Genomic DNA, 13727 nt, shown 5'->3' on the forward strand with positions numbered 1-13727 from the left:
ATTACACTCTCATTAAGGATATAGAAAATACAGATCTACAACCAGAGGCACAAACATGGACAGTTATTTCATGACTATACATAAAACCTCTTACCATTCCAGCCTGATGCAAGAACCACATGAGATAATCCTCCTGAATGTCCACCAAGCTGGAAATCTCAGGGATATAAAACTTATCATATTCCACATGTTTAACCTTCTGATTTACCTAGTGAAGAAAGCAGATGGTTTTTAACATATGGATATATTCACCACTTTTCTCAGAGCATGCAGATTTGCTTTCATAAAATCAATTATAGCAGCTTGCAAAGAAAGGACAGAGAAAGTCTTGAAAAAACACATGGTCTCTTATATTTTAGTACAAACCAAGAAGAATTAAGGTAAACCTCTTTCTGACTTATTTTAGCTCCCTCTCCTCCTCACGCAGACTACCCAGCAACAACGCAGTGGTAGCAGAGACCATCAAGAGACAGGTGTTTGTGATGCCATAGTGCACACAGTCTGGTGGCTCAGCAGCAGCACTCTTTATATTTCTAGTGTTTGAGACAGCCCTAAGCAGCCTTCAAGCATCTCGGATTAAGGAAAACCACTAATATCTGTCCTAAGTGGTATCTTGGTGGACAGTGACACAGCTTACAAGCCAGAGCCCATGAACACTGTGTCCCTGACAACTGGCAAAGGGCAGACAAGACTGAATCATCTTGAGCCAACACATGCCCAGGCTTTCCCCTTACCTTGTGGAGTTTCTCCAGGAGTCTGAGAGCAGCTGTAATGTAGCTGCTGAACAGGACTGGAATCAACAGCGTCTTCCTTCCACTGAGGAGGTAAACCACTGCACCTTTATACAGGTCCACTAGCCTGAGGAAATATCTTGGGCACACTTGAGACCACCAGTTATCTGGAAAGCAGAGGACATCAATATAAACCTGAATTAAAGGCCAGAGTAGCCCCTAAATAAGAGGTTACAGCTGAAAATAGGGGAATACACCTGAAGACTCTTTCGAAAAACTTCCTTATTTCTGCGCTAGTTGTAGGAGCAGGAAAGTGAGGTAGAGTCATCTAGATACCAGAAACTGAAAAGCTCTTCCCTTTCCACTCTCATACAACCACCCTCGTCATTACCAATCCCTGATCAGTGCAAGAGCCTGAATTTGAGGGGTTTCAACCTTTAATTCAAGTATCTGGTATTCAAGATACTGTGATCTGGTGGGCAAATGGTTGTCTCTCAGGAGTGATAAGAGTTGCCTGGGCAATTCTCTGCAGTACCACATACTTTTCTAGCAGATGTTAGAGTGTGTCTCCTGGTACATCTGCACTAAAGGTCTAACCTTCTCTAGAGAGGCTGATTTCTTTCTTGCCAAGGATAGGTAACCCTTAACTCTCCTCTGAAGGGACCCTGACTATCAGCTTCTTTGCTAGAACCAATCCACCTGCAAAGTAGAAGCTGGATCCCAGGACACCACCATGCCAACTGTTAGAAACAAACACCAGTTTATCCTCTCAAGTGTCAACACAACAATAGATTCTGACAGGTAAAATACGAGAATCCTCTACATTTCTGTAAGCTAAACATCACAGAGGACTAGTCTGGGTAGAGGAGGAAGCTTGGATCCAAAGCCTCTTTGAATTAAAAAAAAAGAAAAAGAAAAGAAAAATATCACTAAACCTCAAAATAACTTTACTGGCGTGACGCTTCTGGAGGTCTGAATGCATCACAAGTATTTTACATGATGAGATTTAGTACAAGACAGTCTTAAGAAACAGAGTAAGCTAACAGGAACAGTAATAGCTCAACAAACATAAGTCACGATCATTAAGCAGCATATGTTCTGTTTGCCTCAAAATAAGCTCAGGAAAAAATATGAGAAATTGAAAGACTCAGAAGTGGAAGAAGAGTTTACTGTTCAGCTTGATCACAGACCATCAACACACCAAGATGTGTATCCCACATCTTATAAAGGACAAAATAACTTAATGCTATATTTAGTATATTTTTTTATTTACCTTATACAGAAAGAATATTCTAAAGTGAACAATATCTGATTAAATTTAAGAAAATAAGATCATTTAATCTTCATGATACATAAAAATCTATATTCCCACAGAGGCATGCAAACTTATCTGGAATTGAGCCTCTGAATATAGGTGAACTAGAGAAGGTAAATTAGATTAACCCCCCAGTAAGTGTTTGTTGAAACAATATTTTACTTCTAAATTAAAACAATTCTTAAACCTGAATTTTTTTTCCTCATTTATCATCCACACCACCATAAATTTTACATGCTTAACATTATTGTAACTAACTTCCCATCTCTCACCTGCATGACACATTCTTAATTTCCTCAGAGTTGATGTTTAAAATTCAAATTCTAATTCTCTTACATGGGAACAGAAGTTTCTGGGGGGAGGATTCCTAGAGTTGTTTTGTTTCCCAGATGCTTTTTAGAGGAGACTGCTTCATAACAACACTTATCACAAATTATACCCAACTGCTACCACTGTAACAATAGACCCAAGACAAACTCCTGACTGAAAAATCCTAAAGGCAATACACTTTGTGTCCCAGTGGGATGCTGAGAGCAACATAGATCCTAAATGACAGATTCTTACCAAGAACTTTGCTGGGGTTGGTATCTAAACGCAGAATAGCCATTGCTAGAGGAAGTGTTAGAGAGATGTAATACTTGGAGTCTTGGAAGGGTGGGAATTCAGGGAGAATCAGATAGATCCTCATTGCCTCGACATCTGGTGGTGAGCTGGACAGCTGAGGAATCAAAAAGCTTTCGAAGCTCTTGAGTATCTAGAGGAAAACAAAACAAAACAGACAACTTATTCTGGGTGATAGAGCACCTACAATGTAGATGATGTTTAAGAACTGATGAAATGGTCAAACCCTGTTTTAAAAGTCAAACCCAGAGTGAAAAAACCCAAAGCTATAAATATTATAGCTAAAAGGTGCAAGGGGAATGTATACGTTTTTATCCCACAGCTCTGCACTTCTGAAAGAAATTCTCTAAGTTAGAATAAATTATGCAGCCATAAAGTACTCAACTCCTGATAGTAATTATTTACAAGTATAACATACACAGAATTAATTTCAACAGACATTCAAGTATTAAGTGCCATTTCAAAACAAGTCTTAGAGACATATTCTGAGAAGGTCAGAATCAGCCCAGGTCAATGGAGAAGTATCCACTGATATCACGAAGTGTCTTCCCCAAAAATGCTGCTGGTACTTGCATGTTAGAGAGGGATAAAGCCTTAATTTCCCCTCTGAATACCCAAAACCTCAGAAGTGCATTACCTGGTCTAGGAGAATGGAGTGCTGAGAGTTCATCAGCTTCTCAAACAGCACTCTGGTAGAGTTCAGATCAATCCCTGGGATCTTTGGACTGGTTTTAAAATGCTCATCGATTCTTTAAAAAAGAAATCACAGACAGACAGGCGTAAGTTTAAGGAAGAGACACCATTACCCACGTACTGACGTGGCCTGACAGCAAGCAATGGACAAATGACCTCTAGGGAATTCATAAGGCCAGAAACAAGGCAGAAGTTGGAGTCTTCTTGGTAAAAACAACTCTCCCTTCTAAATTCCTCTGGGCCTTGGTTAGGGTTGGGATTCTCGCAGAGAAACACTTTATCAAAGTCTTTGGTTTCCCCAGGACTCCTTCACTGACTTAAGAGCCCAACTAAACAGGTTGGACTGCTTAAAAAAACCTACCTGGTACCTATCGTATGTACCAGGGTGCTCTGTGCTGTCTTCATTCACACAACTGTTACAGCTAAATCTGCTCCATCATAGTCAGTAAGAAAAGGAACTGTCATACAAGAGGACATCAGACGAGGGTTTTCAAAAGAAAACATGGAGATATTCAGAGTAGTAACTTTTTTGGTAATTCCTCTCTGAAAACTTTCTAAAACTAAACAACAATCACAATCAAAACACAACAAAGTTGAGAATAGCCTTTGCATGGTCTTTAGTTGTAGCAAACATGCTGTCCTTTCTGCTGTGCTTGAAAGGCTTTAATTTGCTCAGGCTACTTGTGTAAGAGGGATAATGAAGGCAAGCCCGTGGAAGACAGTAGTCCAACAGCCAGCCCTGGCAACACCAGATGTCCAGTCCAGCAGGTGAGTTACTCAGCTAAGCACCAAGAGCATGATCAGCATCTATAGCAGAGGCTCTCCCCACTGCTGTCTGCAGTACAGCTGCACATAAACCCTCGCAGTTGCTAGCATAAAAAGGTCACTGCTACAATTCCACTGACCTTAAGGATTTCCCAAGTCTGCCACTACTCATCCAAGACAATATTGACACTCTGAAGGAAAAGGTAGCTAATAAAGAGGCGATGCATTTGTCAGTTTGATGGTGTGACTATAACAAAATGACAAGCTAAACATAGCCTGCTGTAGTAGAATGGCTGTTTCCATCACAGCACAGGCATCAGGCTGGAAATAGCTCCCCAGAGACACACTGTGGTACAGAGCACTTCAGGTTGTGCTGTGCAAAAGTAGTACTGAGGCAGGCTTGGTCACACTGCCATGGAGAAGCTGCTCTTCCATCTAATCCTGTGCACCACAATGCTGTATTGCAAACAGGTCTATACGGTGTTAGGATACCACAGGGATATACTGGAGTATTTCTGTCAAGTGCACTGTGAGGTAAGACTTCACATATAAAGGTACAGTCAAATACAGCCTCACTTCAGTGAGGCTTCAGAATTTATCATTAATTTGGCCAAATATTTTCCGTAAAAGTTAAGTCCTGCACTTGCTAGGACATTGCTAAAGTGGAAGAACAACTGCATTGGGGTGATGAAGTCATAAACTCCACTCATTTCCACATTCAAAGGAGACGTGAGACTTTAAAGTGACTCAACAACTTGGATTGAGTCACCTCAGTGAGTGTTTTAAACCAATATGACACAACTCTCCTGATGCAATAACATGCTGTCTTGTCACAACCCTAGGAGTAGAAACCATTGGGCAAGCAGAAAAACACAAGAATAATGAGTAAATTGTTTTCTTTTTAAGTTGTTCTTGGAATATATTATGCAAAGATTACTCAGACTAACTGAGTTTTTCTTCATCTAGTTACAGGTCATTTATTCATCACATCATCATAAAAACTTCTCCTCCTCCCCATCTTATGCTGTTACCTCATCAGTATTTACAGACACAGCAACACAAGCCTTCCCAACCCACAGCCTTTCACTCAGCTATGTCTACCACATCCTTGTCACCACCTGTTGTTGGTTACACCCATTTGAAATTCCTCCTTTTGTAAGCAGGATGTCACCTAGAAGAAAAGTGATTCCATGCTACCCCAGGTGTATTTTCAAGAGCAGCCTGTGCTGAAGTGTCCTTCCACGTGCACCAGCCCCCACCAGTTAACTCAGCTGGGTAAGAGACTATTCAAATACCTGGCTTAACTCATTTCCTTTAGTGTCATATTCCTATCCCTCTCTTTTAAAGATGATGATACTCATTTTGTAAGGAAAAATTACAGTTGTGACAACTCCAAGAAATCTGTGCCTTATAGTACACTCACCATCGACCTTCTTAGACCATTTGCCTTCCTTACCCAGGTCTGACCAGCCACCTCTTTAGGGGACACTCTCTGCCCCTGTCTCCCATCTGATCAAAAAAATCAAATCCCACTGCAGCAGTGAGTGAACTAAAGGGAATCCAGTCTGCCTCGAGGGAAAGCCACACTTCTGGAAGTTTGCCACTTACTTCTTCTCCAAGAAGCTTCCATTCCAGCACGCAGCTGAGGACAGTATCTGAACAACACTACTGTTTGCAGCAAGAAGACAAAAGAAAACAGAGATACAGGTTAAGAGTGGATGTCCCAGCAAATCTCTTCAGCTCTCTTCCCTTCCTTCTATGGGAAACAATGTCAGGGTCATCCCTTCAGAGGCACAGAGGGTAAGAAGTTCATTCAGGATCATGTAATGTCCCTCTTTGAAAGGAGTGTTAGCAGTGCCTCTTTTCCACCTATGCTGCCCTTCTCATGGCAAGCACACTTGGGAAGGAACTTAATCAGTCTGTTCACAAGTTCTTGCTGCTTTTCATGAACTCTAAGCACACAATGAAAGACAACTTTAGAATCCATTTCCCACCCACCATTTGCAATGTTGAGGCAGCCTCAAGTTCGTCTGGTTTTGCTCAGAAGCTCTCACCTGGCAGCTTTGTGACTGGCAACTGTCCTCCCCTTGGAAATGACCAAGAACCACACTTGAAAAGGTTGCTAAATTTCAAGTGAAAGCATGGCACGGAAGCCAACAAAATTATTTCAATAGAACTTTCAACAAAAGGCTTGTCCAGTGCCACAATACCTACTTGACAGAATTAGAACTGTTCTTTTCTAAAAGCTTTTGCCTCCAGACATCTATAGTTTCATCATTTATTAAACAGGTGTAACGTGTTTCATTTATGGTCCGGAAATCATCAGCAGGCAAGGAATTCTGTGAGAAGATACAGATTTCAGCAAAGACAAGGCTTGTAAAACAATTCCTACCTATCCATAATCTCTGTTTTAATATATAATTGATAACTTCCTTAGTGTGGTCTCTGAAAAGGTTTGGTAAGGAACTTGTGGCATTACTAAGAAGTCCAAAAGGGAAGGCATGAAGAGGTATGGAAAAAAACCATCATCAAATATATTTTAAAAAGAGGAAAATAAAAAAATCATTTCCCTCTTAAATACTGCCCTATATAACTACAGGCTTACCACATTAATTCTAGAACTATTTCCATGACTCAAAAGTGTATGTCAAACACTTACTGAAAGAAAAAAAGAAGACAAAAGCTGAAAAACCAAATTGACAAAATCCCAGTGTATGTGGTTCATGGCCCTACACACTAATCATGCAGACCCCAATGCCACAGGTGGAAAGCAGCCCTTTGCTGCCGATATGCAAAGATTGGACTCCCCTCCCTGGTGATCAAAGTGAAATCAAGATCACCCCAATGGCTTGGATGTGCCTCTAAAAGGAAGGCAACTTTCAGCCCTCCTCAAGAGCTGTAAAACTGTCATAGCTGGTAGAGTTTGTATGGCAGAATGGACTCCAAAGCAACACCTCAATTTCAAAAGATTCTAGTAAAAACAAAAGATGCCTTGTGAAGGCTGGGACAGAGGAGCAGACTTGAAAAGATATTTCATTTGTTTTACCTCATATTTGGAGCACAGCACAAATGTTTGGTCTCCTCCAGAGAAGATATGTTTAACAATATGATATTTACAGGCATCTGTTGAAGAAAGACACAGTTGTGTTAGAGGCTGATGAATGCAAGTCCCTACTGTGCTTTCTCCCCCACATTTGCACTGCCTGTACAACTACCAGAAGCACCTGGGTCCTTTGAAGGCCAGGCTGAAATCAGCTGGAACTCAAGCACTGTAACACTTTCTTGAGAAGTACAAAGGGTCTGGAAGGAAGGAAAAGTTGTCATTTTTAAACTGCAGTAGGGGCTTTTTTAAAGAGAGAACAAAGCCTTCAGAACTCACTATAAGTACAATTTCTGAAGTCTCAAGATTGCCAAATGCTGAACTCTGCCATAAAAAGAGAAAAGGGAGATGGCAGACATTAACAGAGACAGCAAAAGGTCACCCAGTAATTTCCATAATAGTGCATTTGGGGATTCTTTTGCTATTTCCAGAAATTTCACGGAACAATGTTAAGATGTCTTTAGACAGTCATGGGTGAAATGAAATTATTTATGTCCAAATTCTGCACAGTACATACCAGGTTTCCCTGAGAGTTGCCCATTATGAGCTGCCCAGTGACCCTTGACGGGAGAGGGGCACTTAACATTGCAAGTGTGCCCTGTTCCCAGCTGGCCTCTTGTTCCACAGCCAAATGCATAGATCATTCCTGAAGAAGGCACAAAGGCTAAAGTGTGATGTCTGTAAGAGATGGGTACAAAGTTTAGCCTCGTTTAATAATAATAAGAAAAGCCACACTAAGAGGAAAAAAATCACTAAAACCAACCAACCAAACAACAAACAAAAGCCAAACAAACAAAAACAAAAAAGAAAAATAAAACCAAACCAACAAAACAAAGGTAGCCTAAAACTTACTCTCAGTTCCCCTAGGCCAGGTGCTGTTGCCAAGCAGCATCTTTACACGAGCACCAATGCTCAGTTTTTGCCACCTGATGGCACCAGTTTATGGGATGGAGCTCTTTAGGTGGAAATGACAAAGAGCAGCTTGTGCCAGCACTGTGTTGATATCAGGCTCACAGTATTAGCTTAGCCATTTGCTAAGCCTGTACAAATCAAAAGCCAACAACACACCACTAGTGTTACTAACACACTTTTCATGAAAGGGGCTGGAAACTTGTGACCAAATGGGCTGCTGCTTTGAACTCTTGCTGAATTATTAATACGGAAAAGTATCTTTTACAGGTAACAGCACAGGGTTCAACCTCAACTAAAAACCAATCTCCTTTAGAGGGCCTTAAAATTCTCATGGAAAGTAAAATTTAATTTAATTTAGTTTTGACACAGAGAATGCAGAAGCGAGACTATTCCCCCTATCTACATAACTCAGTACCAGCATTAACCTACACCGGAGAAAATTTCTGACTGCACAGAGGACTTACCTGCCACAAGCAATCTGGGATACTTCACTGCCCATTAGCTCAAGAACTCTTCGGGGGTTCACTTCATCATTCATGGAGTCATGTCCCAGTTGCCCGCAGGAACCTGCACCGAACGTGAACACCCCTCCACTCTGTTAGCAAATCAAACAGCATAGTCTCCATTTAGGGACCCATAACCCAGCAGTATCTGACTCCAGTTTCAGTATGAGCCCAAGCTTAGGCAGAGATTGCTGGGGATTTCCAAAGGATTCAGAAGAGAAATTTGGGTTCTGCTAATGCAGCTTCCAAATAAGCTACTTTGCCACCCATCAGAAATGAACGGAATTATCTTTATGTATGTCTAAATTACAGAAGCTTCCCTCCACCATCACCAGATGAAGCTGAAATCCCAGCAGGGTTTAAACATATCTGAGTAGCCAATACTTTACACACATCTCTGTCAGCTGCTGATCAAAAACACACTGTGACTTTTTTCTTTGAACATGAGCTTCTGCAGAACTAGTCTTCTACAATGGTGTTGATCCCACAGGGATCCCAAAGTCAGCTATTAAATTCATTTTACGGTGGAAGACACTGAGGCACCAAAACAGGAAGCAACAGCTACAAAGTGGCAGAGGCAAGGCAAGAACTGAGACATTATCTTTCAAATTCTAGCCCTCTCCTCTGTTCACTGAGCTATACACCACTTGGAAGCAGCAGGTTTGGAATTGTAAACCTCTTGTAAATGCTGAGAGTGACTGTTTCATTTAAACACTCATTCATTTTGGCTTCCATCTTACTCTGATGCACAGTATCACTCTATTTTCCAACAAAATGCTATTTTCACCCCTTTGGATGTGCATGTTAAATTTTTTTTGCTCAAAGCTGATTTCTTTAAGCAATTCACCTGAGTTTTGCTATTCAGTGCCACAGTTTATTAACATCTTCATCTTCAAAACCAGCAAAGGATCGTGTTGGCAATAAATCTCAGAATAAATAATTAGGCTATACTTTCCACTTAGTTTCTTTTACTGGAGTCAGAAGGAATACAGTAAGTCAATCTGTTGTTTTCTACCATTACTCAGGAAACTATTGTGAAACCACCAGGCAGGCAAGACAGCAGCCAGGGTTCCCAAGTTAGCATCTTTACCTTTGTCAGGACTGCTGTGTGTTCCTCTCCACAGCTGATGTAAACAACCTTCTGAGATCGCAACAGCTTCACGTGGCAAGGGGATTCTCGGTCTGCATTGAAGACAAAGAAAATAAAGAAGCTGTTTCATAAACACAAACCTACATGTCTGAGAAAACCACTGGCAGTCTGACTTTCAGACTTGGCCTATGAGCACAAGGGAAGCTTAAACAACGGTGGTGAAAAAAACCATGTCCTTGAGTACTTCACTGCCACTTTTCCTCTCCAATTCTTACAAGACTTGACTGACTCAAACAAAATTGTCCAGAGCAAGAATAAAAATGTTGAGAATCTTGTATAAACTCAACATGCACTTGCCATGTGGAGATATGATGAGTGCAGCCTAGCTACATCCACCTTCAGCTTCATGCCCCATTTCAGACTCCTCCGTGATGACTGCAAACATTTGTTTCCAAAACCTTGCTTAGACCTTTTCCATGTAGAACAACCCTGACACGTAGGAGACACTTGTGCAACACACATGACAAGCTGAATCCCAATGTGTATTTAAATACCTAGCCTTCCTTCTGTTGTCATCCTCTAAGCAGATCCTCCTACTTGCAAAGGCTAATCACTGCCGACCATTAAGTGATGCTCTTCTCCTCTCTGACATTCCTAATCATTATAAGTGTGTCTCCCGGGGATGAACACAGTAAGCAAGGTTTTACTGATGTAAAAATAAAAGCTAAGCATTTCAAGGAGCAGTAGGCACCCCAAAACAGTTAGATAATAAGGGGAGCAGCTGTTTACTTTACACCAACAAAACCTCAGGTTTCTATCTATAGAAGCTGTCTACTTTTTAAGATTCTCACCTAAGGAGTTATAAGGTGCTTTTCTTTTGGGTAGTGAAAGGAAAACAGTCATATTTCCATGGATTTAGAATGGAGAGCAGATTTCATTTAGTTTTTTCTATATTTTACCACTCTGATCTTTCTTTTGACAGGAAGGACACCTACCTCTACAGCATAATTGTTTAAATAACAAGTACTGCAGAATCCCCATATTTGTAGACTTCACTATTCATGTTCACCAAGTATAATTCACACTGTCCTACTGTGATTCCCTTACCATAAATATCACATATTTACTACAGTGCCATGCACTGAGGGGTAAGCAGAGTGTGATCCCTGGCCAGCAACACCCCGTGAGCAGATGCCTATTCTGTGCATTTAAGATTAGCCCCATGTCAAAGCAAGCCTCTCATATGTAACCTGCAGCTCTGTTGAAATTAGAAGGAATTACCTGGCAACCTACATGGAAAAAACACTGCTGCTGTTACATTAGATCAGCTCTAGTTTACATACAGTACAAGAGAACAGACCTGTAGCATTTCTGAGAGAAGACAAAATATGTTACAAGTTTTACAAGTGTGTTTCGTACTCCAAAAAGTGTGAAGCAAGACAAAAACATGCATACAACATATTAACCTCCTTTGCTAAACTATAGGCTGTTTTTTGAGTAATTGCTTTAAATATGTTTCAGTTGGTAAGGTGGGTTGTCAAAATGCTTCATTTCATTATAGATACACAAAATGTGAGGTAACCCTTTGCCCTTGCAACATAGTGTTTATATGCTACTGCATTATGTAATGTAACAATTACAAATATATACATCTTGTGTACTCATTTACGCAAAATAAGTTATCTCTGCATGATAGGTACCACATCAACATTCAGCAACTATGCAGAGCTTAAAGCTATTCAGTAACTATGCAGAAAATGATAAAGAGGTTGATTTGAAGCTTCGAAGGAAATCTCCCATTCATTTGTTTTATTGCAAAACGTTAAGAATGTGTGAACAACAAGCACGGGAGATCTGGGCTTTTCAGAGTACTGGTATCTGCTCTTCAGCCTAATTTATAAACATCTTTGAGCCTTTTGATGGCTAGGCTCCACTGAACATGGGAACCTGAAAAAACTGCCATTGTAGTATGTGTCTGGCAAATTGTGCAACAAATAAACTACAGAGCATTTTACAACGTGGAGATATTCTGTGTTGCCAACATTTTTTTGTATACAGATGCTCACCAGTCAAAAATTATGTTGGCAAACAGGAGGATGGCTTCAGCCTGCTGTTCTTCAGGGAGAGCCTTTGCTCCCCACCAACTTCAAACAAAATATGGACAAAGCAATTTTGAGAGGAGGGAGAAAGAATGAGCCCTTCCTTTGATGACTGCATGCTGACACTCACACTCAAAAGACCTTTCTTTTTGACCCTCCCTCACTTCCCCAGAAGGGGAAAAAAAATGTGTTTCTGTTCCTACAAAGTATGAAAAGCCTTAGTAGAGACAGAGATTGTTTCTCTGCTGTCTCATCCCAAGAGGAGTTGTTGAGCATTACATATCCACTCACTAAAAATACAATGTCAATGCAAAAGGAGTAGTCTATCCTTCTTTCAACTGGGAGCATAATTTTCATACCTCGTTCATCACTCAGTCCCAGTTGTCCTGAGCTGTTCTTCCCCCAGCCAAACACAGCTCCTGAGAGAGAAAGGGCAAAACTGTGGGCTCCACCTGCAGCAACCTGAGCCAAAGGAATCCCATCAAGAGACTTGACACGTTGTGGACTGGCCTGGGAGGGACATTCTTTGCCCAAGCCCAGCTGACCATAGTGGTTCTGGCCCCATGTAAAGAACTGGCCATCTAAAACAAAGAAAGAAATAGAATGGTGAGTAAAAGCTAGTCAACAGAAAAGCAAGTTTGTCCAAATGAACAAGAAAAAGTGCTGGAGGCTTTGCTCCCACCCAAGTCTCATGATAAAAAAGAAATAAAATAAAATCAAGCAAGACATTATTTGCTCAAATAAAAGCACAGCCTGAAGCCACCAGATAAATAAACAAACAAGCAACTAAGTGCAAAATACAACATACAACTGCTGAAATTTAAACAGTGCAACAAAGTACAGTCCACATGTTGCACACAGAAGAGTAATAGTCAAAGATCATTTCAACACAAAGACATTAATTACATACATTTTTCTATATCAAGATTGAAAGCTTTTAAATGTTCCTGCCATTATTCACCCCTGAGACAGTGGGTGGTCTGTGTGTAATGCTTTCCTTCTTGACAGTACTGGCAACGCTTTTCCTCCATATTCATCGTACCTGATCCATTTTATAACATCCCATGTGGCCTGAAAGCAGTCAGGGTATGGGATGTCCTTGGTTTATTTGCAGAAACATGCAGTCTTGGACACTGTGCAAAATAACAGCACAAATTTTGGTAATTAATAGTGAATGCTACAGTACCTGCTGCCAGAGCCAGGCAATGCCAATTCCCACAGGAAACCTGCAGTATCGTCTGTTGGTTCAATTTCTTTATCAACCTGAAGACGACGACACTATTTTAGAATAAGTGTCCACAAATACAGTATCACCTTAGATAAAAACTATGATTTCCACCCAGATACTTGTTTTACACATACACACAACCTATGGTTTTGAGACTGAAGAACACAGTCTTGAAGGTGATACAGATCCATACATAACAGATGTAAATCTGTGGAGACCTTGAGACACTTGACTACTAACTCAGCTATGTTTTTTACTGTAACACTGAATCCAACCATCTGGAAATGGTGGAAATAGCTGTTTCTTGGTGTCTCTCTCACTATTCTTTTTCAGGCACTGACATTTTTCATGTTGTCAGGGGCGTAGCAGTTCCCATGAGTTACAACACCAAAACCTCTTCAGTGCTTTGTACAGAGAATAGCATGTCAAAGGTTCAAGTTATTTCACAAAAATGTAATTTTTAAAATGGCGCTATCACACTGACATGTGAGCCTGTCTCTCTCTAGTTATATAGGAACCATGTGCAAGTTAAGGACTGTCTTCCCACAGAGCCCTTCAGCTCAAACATTAATCTTCTGTAATTGAAACTCTTCCTTTAAATACTGTTTCAATAATGACAGCCATCCTAGAGAGATGTCCCAAAGTTCTGCTCTGCACTGGATCTGCAGCG

The 13727-nt window shown here is 40.7% G+C and overlaps 1 protein-coding gene across 3 annotated transcripts in view; it reads right to left on the reverse strand.

Moving 5' to 3' along the window:
- The window catches only part of HERC3 (HECT and RLD domain containing E3 ubiquitin protein ligase 3), a 47006-nt gene that overhangs the window by 14133 nt on the left and 19146 nt on the right, over window positions 1-13727 (reverse strand). For 2 of the 3 annotated variants that reach the window (XR_004356898.1, XM_032686916.1), the window contains exons 4-15: window positions 13016-13092; window positions 12189-12410; window positions 9731-9822; window positions 8602-8732; window positions 7743-7903; window positions 7172-7248; window positions 6340-6464; window positions 5734-5793; window positions 3305-3416; window positions 2611-2800; window positions 735-898; window positions 95-208 (exon numbers count right to left, since the gene is read on the reverse strand). Coding sequence is in view for 1 of the 3 variants with exons in the window: in XM_032686916.1 (XP_032542807.1) it covers window positions 95-208; window positions 735-898; window positions 2611-2800; window positions 3305-3416; window positions 5734-5793; window positions 6340-6464; window positions 7172-7248; window positions 7743-7903; window positions 8602-8732; window positions 9731-9822; window positions 12189-12410; window positions 13016-13092 (1525 nt within the window). In the remaining 2 variants the exon portion in view is untranslated. Of the gene's footprint in view, window positions 1-94; window positions 209-734; window positions 899-2610; window positions 2801-3304; window positions 3417-5733; window positions 5794-6339; window positions 6465-7171; window positions 7249-7742; window positions 7904-8601; window positions 8733-9730; window positions 9823-12188; window positions 12411-13015; window positions 13093-13727 lie in introns of those variants that run through there. The other variant, XR_004356899.1, reaches the window with a different exon arrangement.

The sequence above is a fragment of the Chiroxiphia lanceolata genome, chromosome 4, assembly GCF_009829145.1.
Source record: "Chiroxiphia lanceolata isolate bChiLan1 chromosome 4, bChiLan1.pri, whole genome shotgun sequence".
Classification (NCBI taxonomy): Eukaryota; Metazoa; Chordata; class Aves; order Passeriformes; family Pipridae; genus Chiroxiphia; species Chiroxiphia lanceolata.